This window comes from Lontra canadensis, unplaced genomic scaffold (genome assembly GCF_010015895.1).
Source record: "Lontra canadensis isolate GAN:19392208 unplaced genomic scaffold, GSC_riverotter_1.0 scaffold39, whole genome shotgun sequence".
Classification (NCBI taxonomy): domain Eukaryota; kingdom Metazoa; phylum Chordata; class Mammalia; order Carnivora; family Mustelidae; genus Lontra; species Lontra canadensis.
In genome coordinates, this window is record NW_022631033.1 from 14,133,010 (window position 1) to 14,150,774 (window position 17,765).

General features: G+C 40.6%; 1 protein-coding gene across 2 annotated transcripts; it reads right to left on the reverse strand.

Moving 5' to 3' along the window:
* Positions 1 to 3,211: 3,211 nt before the first annotated feature.
* RWDD4 (RWD domain containing 4) lies at positions 3,212 to 17,506 on the reverse strand. Of its 2 annotated transcripts, XM_032869871.1 has the most exons (9): positions 17,335 to 17,506; positions 14,611 to 14,691; positions 11,636 to 11,745; positions 11,406 to 11,553; positions 9,555 to 9,672; positions 7,312 to 7,361; positions 7,164 to 7,166; positions 4,916 to 4,979; positions 3,212 to 3,831 (listed from the first exon to the last, which is right to left on the reverse strand). In XM_032869871.1, the coding sequence occupies exons 1-8, from the start codon at positions 17,356 to 17,358 to the stop codon at positions 4,944 to 4,946; spliced, it is 570 nt and encodes a 189-aa protein (XP_032725762.1). In that variant the 5' UTR covers positions 17,359 to 17,506; the 3' UTR covers positions 3,212 to 3,831; positions 4,916 to 4,943. The 2 variants fall into 2 exon arrangements, with proteins under 2 accessions (XP_032725762.1, XP_032725763.1); XM_032869872.1 differs by lacking the exon at positions 4,916 to 4,979.
* Positions 17,507 to 17,765: the final 259 nt, after the last annotated feature.

The window sequence follows — 17,765 nt, forward strand, 5'->3', positions numbered from 1 at the left end:
CCAAGCCTGAAGATGTGCCTTTACAAAGAAGGTGGGTCCTCAGGTGACTCAGAAGAGCACTGCCCTTGGGAGAAGAACAGTCTCCCCTTGGAAATCTGCATGGTCAGACCGACCGATCTTTCTGCAATTTCAGGCATTAAATGCAAACCTTTCTTCTCACCATTCTGTGCTTGAAAAACTGTCATCATGGGACAATGTTCAAGGTTCATTTCCAGCCCCTCAACTGTGAAGCAAGAAATATTTTCATGTGTGTTTTTCCCCCTGTGTGAAGTTTCCTTTTCTAAATTATAATCTCCTTTGTTAAGGAAAGGGCAAAATGGGACACGGAGATGGCTTATTGCCTAAAATACCAAAAATAGTGTCCCAACAGGTCAAAGCTTTGTGGGGGCCATGGAAAAGGAATGCTCCAGAAGGCCGCAGGGAGACCCGTGAGAGTACGTCCAACTTCCCAGGAGCCCGCAGCCACAAATGGGGAGGAACAGACGAGGGGGGGCATTTCCTGTTTTCTCACCCCCATCAGCTGCTGACAACAATTTATTTTAGAGACTAGATTTATATGGGAAGCCCAGGAAGAAAATGATTCTTTCTCGAGGAATGGGAGAATAGGATGTATTTTCTTATGATTGGTTCTATCGGTCAGAAGTTAAAGCTGTTGTAGTTGTTACCGAGGCTGTCATGTGGACAGTAAAGCCCGCACAGCGCACACGATGATCGCCACGCTGTACGCTTGAAAAGAATGTCACATTATGTGTCACTGGATGCAAAGTTTTAAAAAATTATTAAAAATTTCCTAAAAAATTTTTAAAACATTTTATTTATTTGAGAGAGAGAAAGAGAGAGAGTGGGAGAACACAGAGGGAGAGTGAGAGGGAGACAGTAGATTCCCCCCCGGAGCAGGGAGCCCCATGTGGGGCTTGATCCCAGGACGCCGGGATCATGACCTGAGCCGAAGGCATATGCTCTGATCAGTGCTTTTCATACTTTTTCACCATGAGTATCTTTAAGAAATAAATTTTATACAGTACTGCACATACATACCCCAAACCAAAAACAATGGTCACATGCACGCAAAGACCCTTACGACATGTGATATGCACTGGTATTTTCTGTTGAATTTTGTTCTCTTCCATTCCATCAGGAAAATTTCTGTTAAAGACCCTCAGTGAGGGGTACCTGGGTGGCTCAGTCGTGAAGCATCTGGCTTCGGCTCAGGTCATGATCGCAGGGTCCTGGGAACGAGCCCCCACATCAGGTTCCCTGCTTGGCGTGAAGCCTGCTTCTCCCTCTCCCACTCCCTCTAGCTTGTGTTCCCCCTCTCTCTCTCCCTCGGTCAAATAAATAAAATCTTAGAAAAAAAAAAAGACCCTCAGTGAGTTTCTTCACTAATGGATCCCACACACAAAACATCTTCAGATCATTGACCAATTCCTTATTATTTTGTCACATAATTGGAAACACTGAATTTAGAATCCCAGATTACCAGATAACCCCTACCAGATAATACCTCGTTATGTTTTTATTCTGCGTACTAACCAATGACAAAACAAATCTGTTATTATGTAGCATGATTTCTAAATTTATTCTTTTTAAATAAAGGTGGGTTTTAAATAAAGGCTTTTTAAATAAAGCCACGCCTGGGTGGCTCGGTCAGTTGAGCGTCTGCCTTCGGCTCAGGTCCTGATCCCAGGGTCTTAGGATGGAGTCCCACATGGGGCTCCCTGCTCGGTGGGGAGCCTGCTTCTCCCTCTGCTTCCCCAAGCCTGTGCTCACGCTCTCTCTCAAATAAATCAATCCAAAAAAATATTCAAAAAAAAATTTTTTAAGACTGGGTATCCCTTAGCTTCTTGTCAACTCATGAAACAATTCTTTCTCAATCCAACATTTTGAACAGTTTCTAGTAGGAGGGTGCACCTTACACCATAAGTCTGTGCAAATCTGTAAAATCAACAATTCTCTATCAACTTGAAATAAAACACAGAGAAGCCACTGTATATAATTCTGGTTTTATTGCTCATTATTTATGCCATTCCATACAATTTTAGGTAGACAGACTCGGAAAAAATATGCTGGGACTGTTGAACAGACGGTGATAGAACAGATGAGAATGTTCCAGTGTTTTATAGAAGGTGGTCAGAGGCCCCGCTGCCACCATCACCCCCCAAATTTGTACATTTCATATAAAAAAGAGTAAAAATAGTTCATTGGCATTTAACTAGCATTATTCTTTGTCATCTTTGAACCACAGTAAGCCTGAACAACTTCAATCTTCAGAGCAAAACACAATTTGTTTCACGAGCAGATCTGTAGTTTCAGTTTCTTTAAAAACAAGCAAACAAATCAACACAACAAAAACCACGTACACAACCCCAAAAACGAAAGTTGGCGTATTCCGGTGGTCTTGAATTGTAATGCTTCTATTAGTTCAAGATATAAAATGTGATTTAGCTTTTGAAAACCAGATTACACTTCTTTACCATAATTGTATTTACTGTGTAATTCCAACCATTTAACTGAGCCTAATATTAGCCCAGTAAAAGCCACGCATACAATTTAAACTGCTCTAATGCTAAGGACATGTCTTTAGAAGTTCATTATTCTTTGAAAAGTCAGACCCGAGCTGCACAGGTGTAACTGCAGGAACCAACAGTCTACCCTTCTAGAACCAGCAGCAGTTCTCAGGGTTCTCCAGCCAGGGAGCAAATGCAGTCACTGTAAGTCACACAACACATCAGTGACTTCTTGGTTACATGTCACTAACAGTTACCCTACTCGTGATTAAAAGTATAATCAAGCTTGTACTATGATTCAGCATTTGAAACGCTTCTACGTTTATTACTATGAAAACAGATGTTCAGCCTGAGAAATCCACATGGCTACTTGAAAAGAAACAAGACCTGAAAGGTGGTTTTATGTTAAACCATTTAGGAGACCTGTTGCGAGAGAACCAAAAACACACAGTGGCAGAGAAACAGGAATTTATTAAAACCACTGTCTCCCAACAATACAAAAATTAAATATTAAGGCATCTTTTACTCCCATCTTGGTATATGCAGCAAAGAGAAATGTTTTCGGTGGGAACCAGCGCTTCTACGCAAATGCTTCTGAATGTATTTGGCAGATTTATTTTATATTCCCCTATTCCGCATATGGCCGAAAACTCTCAAGGTCAAACGTCATGACCCAAAGGAAGAGAGGAGTATGAACGGATACTCACTTACTAAAAAGAAAGAAGCAGGTCACCCTTGAAAAATAAAAAGGAACTACAAAGAATATTATGTAATAAGTTCAAATATTAGTATTTAAATTTCTCTGGAGCAATTTATGCTTCAGTAATTAAGAGAAAGGAGGGATGAAGACTTGATTAAGACGAGAAGTCCATTAAAATGGATCACGCCACAGAGCAACTGTTTACTCAGTATTCTGATCCACTGGGATGAGAGTTTCAAAAGGGCTTCCTACTCCTTTAAAAAATAGCACATCCACTGGAGTAAGATCATATAAATTCACATTGATTATTTATTATTTCCCATTTTGTCCATTTACAAAGATCAACCATCTTCAGAAAGTATACTAAATGGTAACATTTCACCTTTTATTAAGGCAAGTTTGTGAAAATAATACAACCAGATCTTTTCATGAACTTTCAGCTTAAAACGTTTTTTTTTTTTTACATAAGAAACATACAAAAAAATTGTTTTATAAAAAGCCACCTCAATACCAGAAAAGAGTAATAATGAAGGATTTTGAACCCAGTTTCCTTCTTAAAGGATGTTCTTCCCTTGTCTTCAATTCCAAAAATTATTCGTCTTCTTTAGAGCCAGTTTTGCTTAACTATAAAAAAAAGAAAAAAGACATCATCAACAAGATTAAGCTATCATGTTATTTGAATTCACTGTTTTTACTTACTATGACAAATAAATACTTACAGTTGATAGAGCGACAGGCAACAAGGTTTGTGTAACTTAACACCATTTACTGCATTCAGCATATTTAACTACTTGTCAACTTTAGGCTCAGCTACTTTAAAAAGGATTCTTTAAAAACACAACCTCGAGGCGCCTGGGTAGCTCAGTGGGTAAAGCCTCTGCCTTCCGCTCAGGTCATGATCTCAGGGTCCTGGGATCCAGCCCCACATCGGGCTCTCTGCTCAGCAGGAATCCTGCTTCCTTCTCTCTCTTTCTCTGCCTGCCTCTCTGCCTACTTGTGATCTCTGTCTGTCAAATAAATAAATAAAATCTTAACAACAACAACAACAAAAAAACCAAAACAAAAAAACCGCACAACCTCAACAGAACAAGGAGGGGAAAAAAATCCCTCGAAGCTTTCCAAGAAATAAATTGGAACCAAGAATACACAAAAGATGCCATTTACAAAATGAATGACATTCTTCTATTATTTTCACAAATAAAGTCTCCAAAAATTTTAAAAATTGTGGTCAAAAAAACCCACATAAATTAAATACAGTTTAAAAAATGCAATAAAAATCTTAAATTGCAAGCCTTTTCTGATAAAAATCTACAGAATTTAGCAAATGGGGCGAGGAGAGTTCCCAAAGAATACACAGACAATTCTGACCAGAATAAAGACTGAGCCACCAAGAAATCCCCATTGAACCCAAGCCCTGAGAACCCCAGAGAATGTGGGAAGCTGGGAAAAGTAGAAACTGCTAAGTTTCTAGCAGTTCTAACATTGTGGCCTCAGCTCCTCTTCCCACTTTGAGGATCTTAAAGAGCTTTCTTTTAAGTGTATGTTATACCTGCAGTGCTTGAAATTAAAATTGAAGAATTTAATTCATGTAAAAATAAAAATAACAGTAAACCCATTCTGTAATCACTGAACAACATTTCTTAAACGAAAAGCTGTGTTTTCTAAAACAAACTAATAGGACTTGATGCGAAGAATAGTATTGTTTTACATTTTTGCAAACTTCTTTGTTACTGAGCTCAACAGGAGACCGCTGGGTTTTCACAAATCTGCTTCTATAGTAAGGCAGGTATAACAGGAAACAGCAAACAAAAACACAGTACCAGGACTAAGAACAAACAGAGTTAATATAAAAATGCACATACTTAGATTCTAAACCTACTCATTATCTTAGAAAATTCTGGAAAACACAATATAAAAGCACACATTCTATTAATGCTCTAAGAGAAGAGTATTAGTGATGGCGTCATCACTTTTCATGGGGCCTCTGGTAAACACCACAATCCACTTGTGAGAATGAGGAAAAAAAGGCCAACAATATCTTAACATTGTGATGTAAATAGTTTTGACCTTGTTGACACCCAGAGGGCCCCAGGACCTCCCAGGGATCCCAAGATCACATTTGGAAACTACTAGTTTAAGGTAACAGACTCTGAGTCCAGACCACATCTACGTGATAACTTCCCTCTTAAAGATATCTTTGTCTATTTCTCGAGATTACTGGATTATTTAAATCTTTATTTCATTTATATTTCTTGAAATTCTAATTTCAAGAAATTCTAATTTCAAGGCTCCTTAACAAAGACTCTATGAAAAACAAATGAGAAACTAAATTTCTGGAGCTAGGGAAGGAGGAGCACTAACACCTGTGGATTAATCAGAATATTTCTGAGCCCAATTTCTGCTGCAGGCTACTTCATGCAAAGGATGCACTCTCATTCTGAAGTTTGAAGCATTCTTTTTTTTAAAGATTTTATTTATTTATTTGACAGAGAAAGACACGTCAAGAGAGGGAACAGAAGCAGGGTGAGTGGGAGAGGGAGAAGAGGTCTTCCCGCTGAGCGGGGAGCCTGATGCAGGGCTCGATCCCAGGACCATGGGATCACAGCCCAAGCAGAAGGCAGATGCTTAAGGACTAAGCCATGCAGGCGTCCCTGAAGCCTGAAGCATTTTAAGGAGTGAAACGACTTGGCTGGTGAGGTAAATACAAGCACAGCTGGGACAACATGAAGTGTCCATCAGGCATCCGTGGAGGCGGGGCCTGGGTAAAGTAAATGAGAGACGGAGGGAGAAGCCGCACCCACACAGACATCTCATGTGCGCTCAGCCCCTTTCCCAGGAGGAGGACCAGAAATACTGCTTCTTTATTCCGACGGCAGCTCACCCCACCCTATTCCCAGGTAATATTTTTGTACTAGACACAAAGATTATTTTAAGCAGTTTCTAGAGCAAAGGTACCCCATGACCCTAACAGCTGACTTTCAAATGAACTCTGAGAATATACTGCTTATAATTACCCGTATTTCTAGGTCCCCACTAAAATCCTAATCTTTAACTACCCTTGGATCACATCTTCTCACAGCAGTAGTGGCACTAGTTGGCATGCAAAACTCATCTCATGAAGTCCTACAAAGAGGATTAACTGAACATCACTTTAATATACTGGAAAAGAAAAATACTAAGAGAAGTCGGCAAAAAAAACTTCAACGCGAAACAGAAACAATTCTAAATAGGAAAAACAGAAAATCCTTCTCGACGATGATGGGAAGCTCCATCTAGGGTTTGCCCGTAAAAAAAAAAATACGGGGGCACCTGGGTGGCTCAATGGGTTAAGGCCTCTGCCTTCAGCTCAGGTCATGATCTCAGGGTCCTGGGATCGAGCCCCACATCAGGCTCTCTGCTCAGCAGGGAGCCTGCTTCCTCCTCTCTCTCTGCCTGCCTCTCTGCCTACTTGTGATCTCGGTCTGTCAAATAAATAAATAAAATCTTTAAAAAAAAATACGAACTTCTACTAAGAAATCAAAGCATTTCTTTCGATGGCTTGTTTTTTGTTTCCACACTACTGCCAATCCACAGTCAGAGTTAGGTGTGTTTGTTCTTCACATGTACTTACATAAACAGTCAGACTTTATGGTACTTATAGCTTAGTTCTACAGATTTTTCCATTATTCAGAAAAAGAAAATCTAGGGGCACCTGGGTGGCTCAGTGGGTTAAGGGTCTGCCTTTGGCTCAGGTCATGATCCCAGAGTTCTGGGATCGAGCCCCGCATCAGGCTCTCTGCTCAGCAGGGAGACTGCTTCCCCCTCTCGCTCTCTCTGCCTGCCTCTCTGCCTACTTGTGATCTCTGTCAAATAAATAAATAAAATCTTTTAAAAAATAAATAAAAAGAAAAAAAGAAAATCTAAAACTGAAGGTGTAGGAAAGAAAAGAACATGAAAGATACTTCAAAAATACTTACATGCTAAAGCAAAAAAGGAAACAGCCATTCCAGTAAAATTCAAAGGTTGCGGGGGGGTGGGGAGAAAAAAATGGAAGATAACAAATTTCATTATTTGATGGTAGACCAATAACAATGTTTCAAAGCCCAGAATGTAAGTATTATATACCTTCACCACATCAACCCAGTTCCATCCTCGAGGAAGTTCTCCTTTGTGATCTACAGGACAAAAATAGTAACTTTATTTCTAGGACCAGGCAGTAATTTTTAAAGCAATGAATACTCTAACAGATAAGCTTTTATACATCACTCTACACAACAAATAGACTAAAATTTTAAATCACGTATTATTAAGCTGGAAAACTAGTTTATCATCATTGTGAACTGAAAGCACCATTCTCAGCATATCTGCAAAGTAATTTAGACATACTCCCTTCTCACATTTATCCCATTTCCGTTCAAGACAAAACTGTGATATTAAGATAAAAAGAGGTGAGTTGGAAATGCCAGGAAGAGGAGCTAATCAACTTACTAGTTTCATGCACTTGTACAATGCTACCCTTTTTATAAAGTCACGGCTGATTTAAGTGAGTTGTGTTACTTTACTGCTTTGTGAGGGTTTTTAAACTCCGAAGCTAGGCTCAATACAAGAGCCCTTATAAACCAATGTCTGCCTTCCAGACGAAGAGGAGGCCTAGTCAACTTATTTATTAACTTTTGTAGTCTGATAAAAAGTTCATTATTTAACCGAACATTGTTTAATCTGATAGGTCTTTAATCTGCTGGGAGTGCTTGAAAAGAAGCTGAAACTTTACATAAAAAATTCATAGTTTACAAAGTGATTTTGTTCTTGTAATAGAATATTCAAACTTAAAGAATAGTTTAATAAATATTAAGTGTTTTAGTTTAAAAAGACGTGACTTCCTTTATGCTTGATATGGCTATATACATCTCATTTTATGAAATCATCAAAATTTGCATTCAAAACAAATAGATTAATTTTACACAAGGGAAACAGAAACTAACCTCCTGATTTCTTATAGGACAGAAGCAGTATTACTGGACCTCAATCTTAGATGCTAATGGCTCTCTTGTCCTTTATGCTTGTAAGAATCTTATCTGACTATTTATTGGTTGTAAGGGGTATGGGGGCAGATCACCAATTTTATTAATGAAAACTTACCCATGCTAAGTTTTATTTAAAATGCAAGTTCCAAGTCACTAACTCCTGTACCATAACTACAGAAAGATAATGCCTTTCAGGTGGGCATCATCAAAAGAGATGGAGGTGCGGAAACAGTAATGAAAGGGAATAATCAGGTCACTATGTATGAAAGCGACAGGTAATGAACTAATGGACAGAAATGCTACAGCATTAACAAAGAAATTAACCAACATCCTAGAAAAGAGATTGCAATGACTAACAATTCAGTGCTTTGGTTGTTCATGCTTTAATGTTAGGTATAACAGAGCCCCAGATTTGTTATTTCACAAACCATTATGACTTCAAAAATGTGTTCTGAGGGCCAACAAAGGTTGCTATCTTTTTGTTCTGCCACACAGGACGTTAAACAAAACAAAAACAAAAAACCTGCCATCACTTTATAAAAGGGCATTATTTTAAACTTCCTCACCAAAGTAAGAGTCAGTTCTTTTCAATAAAGGACAACTTGTAACCTTATACCAAGAATACACACACACACACACACACACACAGAGGTACAGACAACAGTATACATGGACACACTTGTGTATAAGTATATAAATATATACATTTCCTCAATTGGAAAAAAAAGTTGACAGATCGATACCAATTTGCAAAAACAAAGAGATCAAATATTATTGGTGATATGAGGTGGAATTTATAATTCTCTTCTAAAGGTCCACAAAATGACTCTGGTTTAGAACACAGAAATTCTATTCTTAAATCTTATGCAAATTATTTAAATAAATCAACAGACAAAAACAGTATATTATTTATTGTGCTAAGACCTAATGGTATAGCAGACTTCATTTCAAATGAAAGCTATAGTTCAAAGAATTTTTAGTAATGCACTTATCTGCCAGAGAGGTAACCAAACAGGAAAGTCCCAGACATGACAGAAACAATAGAAGGTAGGACACACTTTTGTATGCTATTCTGTTTCTCACCCTCGAGACTCATTTATAGTTTTAGACTCATTTATAGTTTTACTGCCACTCACTTACCTTCTCCTCAAATGGTGAGCTCTTGCAGTGAAGTAGTGGTAAATATTTTCCATATACATCTGTGACCTAAGACAGTGTCTGATCCAAGTGTTCCAAGAATGAAGAACAGAGAACTACTCCTCGAAATCGAAATATACTTATTAAGCACTCACATCACACTAAAAAGCAACACATTTCTGTTATTAAAAAAAAATAAACACAAACCTGTTTTATCTGCCAGCTTACGTTTCTGGGCTTTTGAAAGCTGTTCTTTTTTCTCTTTTTTCTTACTTGATGGGGCTGTATTAGGAGTTTCAACGGAGATGATACTGCTTATGGGTATCTAGAAAAAAGCAAATAATTCCTGTACTAATGCCTTAAAACTTACTGAATTAGATCTGTAAAGTAAAATAATCCTGCATTATAATATCCATTTATTAGATCAGGTGCCATTCGTACATTGCTTTCATTCTTCTAAACGTTCCCATAGAGGGACTTACATGATGTTAGTTCCATTGTTATAACCAAGCCTCTGAGAAATAAGACCCGATACCAGCATTATGTTGAGGCTCTGAAGTTCTAAGGTAATTTTATAATTCAGTTCATTTGCTTTATTTGGAAATTTAAGTATGTCTTTAGAAAAATCACATGTGCCTACCTAGAAAACCCTGATTCTCTGAAGAAATGAAGAAAATCTTCATGAATGAAGAAAAATATTTTGGGGGCGCCTGGGTGGCTCAGTTGGTTCAGTGTGTGACCACTGATTTTGGCTCAGGTCACAATCTCAGGGCTGTGAGATCGAGCCCTGCGTCGGGCTCCATGCTTACAGCAGAGTCTGCTTGAGATTATCTCTCCCCTTCCCTCTGCTCCTCCCCACCCAATAAATAAATAAAATCTTTAAAAAAAAAGAAAAAGAAAAATATTTTAATTTGGATTCACGTAATCAGAGTGTGATAGGCAAAATTTGAAATTCTTACTAGGTGCCAAGCATTGCTATAAATGTTGTACACCCTTGTCTGACCCTTACTAGACTCTTACGAGGCAGAAGCTACCATATCCCCGCTGGACAGAAGAAGAAACTGAGCACGGTGAGGGTAAGACAGCGGCCCCTGCCCTGACCAAAACAAAGTCTCACGGTCAGTGGTGCAGCGAGGAGCAGTGAGGGTTTTCAGGGCCGCCTGGTGAGGCCTGCAGTTCCCCGGCTCTTTCTCCCGCCCAAGAGCTGCCCTCAGGACACTTCTGTGGCGTCAGGAATGCGGCAGCCAGAGCTGCTCAGGTAGAAGACCCAGAGCCTTCGCTGTCAGGAAGCCGCCGGCCTGCTTCACAGAACTCAACGGACTCTGGCCTTGGAAAGTCTCTCGGCACAGGACTGGGTGCAAAGGGTTCTAAAAAGAGATGCCTGTGGCATAAAAGGTGATGATTTCCTAAAATCCTTCTAGAATGAAGTCTCTTGAAGCTTGCACGTTCAGAGTGAACTGGGACAAGACTATTCCCAGCTAAAGAAGGCTCCTGAAGAAAGCAATTTCCAACGTATTTGGGCACCACGTAAGAAATCCTCCATCTGAGCTTTATGGAGACGTCAAATATGGTTAATATATTTAAACAAATATTTGGTTCAACAGCACCTCAGTTGTGGTGGGCACAGGAAGTATTCTAGTCTCACAGGAAGGGTAAGATCTATAGGATATGATTTCATTTTTAAAGTTAAATAGGCACTGAGAAACCTTAAATTCACTATTCTTACTTAACTCAGATGTAACTTGTTTTATTTATTTCTTTATTTTTAAAGATTTTATTTATTTATTTGAGAGAGTGAGAGAAAGCATGAGCTGGGGAGAGGCAGAGGGAAAGCGGGAAGCAGGCTCCCTGCTGAGCAGACAGCCGAAGCAGGGTTCGATCCCAGGACTCTGGGATCATGACCTAAACCGAAAGCAGACACTTAACCCCGACTGAGCCACCCAGGTGCCCCTAACTCATTTTCAGTCTAACACGAAATCTTTCAATTAAAAAAAAAAAAACTACTAACTAGTAAGGACGAATTAGTAGGAGAGTGAACAAAACGAAGCATGAGCTCACCGTAGAATTCACAGGCTGGTGATTCTCCATGAACTGGTCTTTATTGTCCTTGGCATATTCAAACAACGTGTAGGTCATGGCGGTCCCAAGATTGACCTCCACGGCTTCCTGTAACTTGGCTAATATGCTCTGCTTTACAGCTGACGATCTATAATGCACAAGAAATACATGGCTGAGAGAAAAGTGAGCGACAGTGTTACAAAAAACAATGAAAACGGAACACTACTCACATGGTGTTGTTAAAAAAAGCGTTCATAGATATAATTGGAGGTGTTTGGGGATATGTTTCTGTCCAGGAAATCTCTATTAAGAAGGCTTTGGGATCACCATTTTCACCTATCTGAAGAAAAGGGAAATCTTAGGCTTGTAGAAAGTGACACAAAGACAGAATATTTATTTAATTATGACTTTGAAAATGATGAATTACTGCCGATGCTTATAATCAGATCAGAAACATTGTATTCTGGAAAGTTCAGGGGTACGGGCTGAGGCCTGCCAGGGGTTGAGGGGCATAGTCATAATGTGACTTGATGTCCACAACCTTTCTCTCCAACCAGCCCTCTGGCTTTTTCCAGTATCAAGACTGTCTAATATAAATTTTTGTTTCCATCAAAGCTTTCTGAGGACAAAGATAACATATCAACTGTGGGGTAAAGGAAGAGAATGGACAAAAATAACAATCCACAAACTTGAAAGGCCTAATCTTCGCCCTACGTTTTCCAATTGCCAAATCAGACGAGGCCTTAAGAACGAGGGATTGATATACTTTAGCACAATCCCAAGACCAGAAAAGGAAATGTAAAATTTAGAGAAAAAAAGGGAAAGGTAAAGAGATAAGGTTCAGGAGTGCCTTAGGCTAGGTGAGAACTTTCAAGATCTACTCTCTGTGCAACCTTCAAATATGCGATACGATGTTACTAACTACAGTCACCATGAGTCCCTCATTTTATTTTATAGCTAGAAGTTTGTAACTTTTGACTCCCTTCACCTGAATAACTTAAAGATGTCTTTTCTATTTCTTTTGCTTTCCCCACAACTTTTCGAAGGTTTTAACATCCATTAATGAGCCTTGCCTGAAATGATCATCATGTTGGTGGTTGCAAAATGGTGATTTTTCTAATAAAATTATGGAATGATTCATGAGTCAGCATCTCATCCTTGCAAAGGGCTATGCCAATCTCCTCTGTAATATTTTTAGTATATGTGCTGCTTTTTCTATTTATTTTTAGACAATAGTAACAGATTAAAAAATTTTTCACCCCAAACTGTTACTTGCCCTTTACTCTCTGACCGCTAATTTTTATTCCCTTCCCCTCAGCATCAACAAGACACACCAATATAAGGTGAGGCTTAGAAATTATGTCAAATAATCTTAGGGACCTGTTGATCTATATCTATGTAAGTTGATGACCTCATCGGTTTATGCTTGTGTTTCAAATACAGACATAATGAAAAAGTGACAAGTTACTTGCTCTATGCAGTCTACTAAGTCCTTACTCAAGGTGTGTGTAGAAGCGGGGGGTCCTGTGCCCCGTACAGTGCAAGGTACAGAAAATACAAAAATAGAAATAAGACCATTCCTGTCTTCAAGGGGAGCAGAGATTTAGGTAACTCACGAAACTGCAGCATGAATAAAAGTTTAAAAAAGACACAGAACAAAGTACGAAGAAATGGGGAGTGGCCAATTCTGCTTTGAAGTCAAGGGAGAGCTAGAAGAGGAGGCCCAAATACGTCACAGAGGAGCCTGAGTTAGGCATTAAAGAAGAAGTAGGTTGGATGAGGGACGTGAGGTGAGGGGAAGAGCAAAAGATGTGCCCACGGGCACAATATTAAAAAATGCAGGGAAATGGTCCACAGGCTACTGGGTCTAACAGACAGTAGTGGTGGGGAAAGTCTGGAGAGGCAGTGTGAACCAAGCAGAGGGGCCCTGAATGTCAAGCTGAGGAATTTAATTCCTATTCTATAGGTAGGAGAAACCCATGCGGAAACCCTTCACAACGAAGGAATGGGTTAACTAGAGTTACCTAGTCACCGAGAATGGTCTAGGAGGTTACCGAACCAGTCCCTAAACAGGAACTGAGAGGGCCTGACCAGGACCCAGCCAGACCTGTACCCTTGTCCTCTGGCTCTCAACATATACAAGGTTTCCAAACTTCATGTTTTATTCCCTTGAGATCCATCCTGCGGTCACAGCGGAGAATCCATCCTGTAGGACACACACATGTCCTACTGCGTTCCGTATACTGTGTCAACAAGTGACCACACTTATTAATACAGATGTTTAGGGAAGTATGGGGCAGTTCTCAACCTCCCATTTGCTAAGGGGAAAGTGGCAGTGCTTGGGGACCTCTGGGGAGGCAGCTGGATTCATATGGAAGGGCCTAGCACTTGACCCCAGTGGTAACCCTGGCCATTAAGTTTTTTTGTTGTTTTATCCATCGAGTGGTGTAAGGACTGTTGAGCTTGAAAGGAGCCAAGCAGACGGGAGAGTCTCTAAAGAAAGTAGTGAACAATAATTTATCTTCTGTAACAGTCTGTAATAATGACATATAAGAATCCCTTATCACATAATTTATTTGAAATGATGATGTGAATAACTAAGTCTTAGACCAAAAAGCTTTCTCACACCACTGCTGCTTATAACCATCTGGAGAGCTGGTTTCTGTTATTTACTTACAAAACAAGATACTGGTGATGTTTCATGTTGAGAATAGTTATGGGCAAACTCCCTTTTAAAGAATATGTAATATTCACACATATTGTTAATACAGAATTAGGAAACTATCAACTTTTCTTGACTATATCATAGGGTGGGGAAAATAATACTAGACTTGGAATAGAAACCAGGATTTTAATTCTAGTATTTGTCAGCATCAGCTGGGAAAGCTTGGGAAGTTGTGACTGAGAGACACGATCTTTAAGGTTAGAAGGCAAGACCATGTAATTTCTAAGGTTTCTTCCATTTCTAATACTTGATCATTCTGTCACAATAAAAACAAGTTTCTCTTAGTTTTTAAAAAGTTTCTGAATTGTTCCCCAAAGTTAAAAATAATTGTCACGGTGATGAGCTTTCATTCAAATGCTTCAGAAAATCCAAAGAGGTAATTGATTTAAACCGTTAAATTTAAAAAAATAAAAGCACTTTCAGCAACCTTCAATCTTTTCTAGCAAAGTAGCAAGGGCTCCTAGTCATGTCATGTCTTACCCGATATTGAAAGGAAACTGGACTTAACTCCCGGAAACTTTCGTCTCCTTCATAAATGGAACGCAGAGCTTCCAGTTCCATCTGGAAAAAAATAAATGTATCAAATGAGTTTTGTTTAGAGGTATAAATGGATTAGACATAGAGGGTGTTTAGTTTCTGATTCAAGCCCACTCAAATATGTAAAATTTAGTTACTTTTATGGCCTTTGATGTTTATAATAAATGTATATAATATATGTGCAAATAGTAACACAATGTGAATACTGAACTTCCTTCAAAGTTATGTGCCAGGCACCCCTGAGCATTTTACAGTGCACTGTCTCACTCATTCTCACTTCAATCCTGTGAAGAATATCTTATCTTCTCCTTTCTACCCGGGAGGAAAATAAGTCAGTTTAAAGTAAATTTAGATCATGTGTCCTAGGCTAGGGTAGAAAGAGAGTTACACTTGGAAATGGGAAATACAAAACACAGTATTTCCCCACTATTTACATGTATTATTTATGTTTGAAATCCTTCCCACAGAATGATATGAAACTTGAAAAAAACACCTGCAGATCACAAAAAGAACTTAAAATGATGGTTAGAAAGAGGTTTGACGAGAATCTACCCAAGATGGGATAAAAAGGACTTCAAGAGAAAATGTAATTAATAATCCTTGCCTGGAAATATTTCTTAGAACACTGTGGACTGACAAATGAGAAGACTCAAAGGCTGTTGTGATTACCGAAGAGCACCCGAAGAAGAGAAGCAAAGAAAGACAGTACTTTGATACATCCTTTAGTTTTTAAAAAGATGCACATCGTGAATGCTACAAACTAAAAGGGCGACAAAATTTTAGAATAGATTATTAAAGAAATGATTTGTGGGGGCCGAGAAGAATAAAGAGTAGCAGTCCCTAAGCCTTGGCAAGCATATGAAAAACAAGATAAATGTAAACAAAAATGTTAGAGAGGATAACTTGATTGGTACACTGAGGAAAGGCACAGAACCCAGGTCTACCTGGGTTTCTCTTGTTACCTTCACGTGAAAAAAATACGGAGTTCAACTGGATTCAAGAACCAAGATGAGATTAGAAAGAGTCAACTTACTCAGAATATTGGGCTACTCCTCCTACCCTTAATCCTTTCTTGTATTTTAACTAATGAGTAGGACAGAACAAAAATTGAAGGCAGGCTTATGAAACTGATGAACGACAATTTGATGGAATAGTGAATCATGCTGGTGGCTGAATAAGAATTCAAAGTGTCCTAGAAAAACCATCTAACAAGATGAAATTTTATAGGGTAAGTGGAAGAACGTGTCTTTAGATACCTAAACACAGTAGAGGACGAAAGACAAATTGTTTTGCACAGAGCACTTAAAGGGCTGTAATTGACAGAAACTAACTAGAAAACGGGGATGCTACAATTTAAAAACAGGACATAAATAAATTTATAATCTGTCCACAAATACACAATTCCAAGACAAGGAACAAAAAGAACGGACATTTGGAGAAAAAGCAAAAAGGAATCATTTCGTATGAGCAGAGGGCATCGGAAAAAACGGGGCAGGAAACAGATTTCAAAGCTCTGAAAATCAATCGTGTGGAAGAATGGAATTCTGTTGTTAAAATCCCTGGGCCCCCCAGGAACTTCAATCCAGTAAATCTGAGGTACAGTACAGGCACTTGTTTTTCTAACAACCACCGGGATGAGTCTAAGGCAGTGTTCCATGGGCCAAACTTTGAGAAACATGACATGATACACCCCACACGCCTCGACTTAGAAAGTCACCTGGCAAGAACAGTTTAGAAGCGATTTCAGGTATCAACCAGCTTGTTGCCCTTTGGGTCCTTCCAATGGTAAGTTCCATTCCAGGGATTCTATCACATCTATCTTATAAAAGTGCTAACTTTGAACAAACATATTCTAAATGAGGAGTGAATTACTTGGCTAGGAGACTCGCATTCTAGTTCTGATTCTACCCCATGCTCACTGGGCAGCCCCAGCGCATCCACTTTACCTTTGCAAAACTCTTCCCCTCATCTGGACGCATTACACCATTAGGTGGCTCCCCTAGAGATGACCCCGATCACATGATTCAATGTCAAAGTGGCATTTCACGAGAAAATCGCTGAGCATAAACTATAGGAGTCAGGCAGTACATGTTCGCTCAAAACAGCCTTCATTTCCACCGGACAACTACCAGGTGGATAACTGATTCCACCAAACAAAAAGGCCAGAAATCGGTGACACTTAGTGTCATGATTTTCCTCCACTGGAAATTTAACTAACTCAGCTCAGTCTCTCCCTACCAGCCAGGAGATTTTAAAAATTTTAAGGTGATCAGATTGCAAGAGGCTGAACTCCGTACAGGAGCGCTGAACAGGAACACTGGGGATTGAAGGCGAGGCAAGAGCACTGGGTCGCCTTCCAAGGACACTCATCCTTGTTATTAAGGTGGCGTGGGGCCACCCCCCGGGCTTGCAAAACTGAAAACTCCAGGGAGAAGCGGAGGCAGAGGCGGACCCTTCCCGTTGCCGCGTGCCTGGCCTCTCCTCGCAGGGCACCCGGAAACTTGGGGCACCCCAGCCAGGCTCTGTCCGCTCGAGGGGCGAAGGCACGTGGGGGGCCGCTCGTCCCGGCCCCCGGTCCCAGCCCGCCCTCGGGGACTCAGCCGCCTCCCTTGGAGCCGAGGCGCCGCGCCGGCACGGGGAAAGGGGCGTCCAGCCAGGGAGACTCACCTCCTGGTCCTCGTTGGCACTCATCGCGCCGGCCGCGGGACGCCCCCCGGGAGGGCGTCTGCGACCACGAGAAAGCGAGAGCAGTGGCCCCGCGCCGGGGCGTCCCCCTTCCAAGCCTGGGCTGCGGGAGGCACACCCCTGGCACCGCAGACGAGAGTCACGCGCTCCCCCGGCCTTCCCGCAGCTCGAAGCCACCCGCGGGGGGGTGTGTGGGCGGGGAGCCCGAGGCCGCGGAGGGTGGGGCGCCGGGCCGCGGGGGAGACGCTGCGGGGCGGTGCCGCAGAGGCTCCGCCTCCTTCTCCTTCCTGCTCCTCCTATTGGCTCCTTCTCTCCCCACCCCTATTTCCTACCCCCGTAGGAGACGGGCGTCTTCCTACGTTTTGTGGAGCGGCGCTAAGTTTCGGGACAGCGGTTGGTGTAGAGCGCTGTCA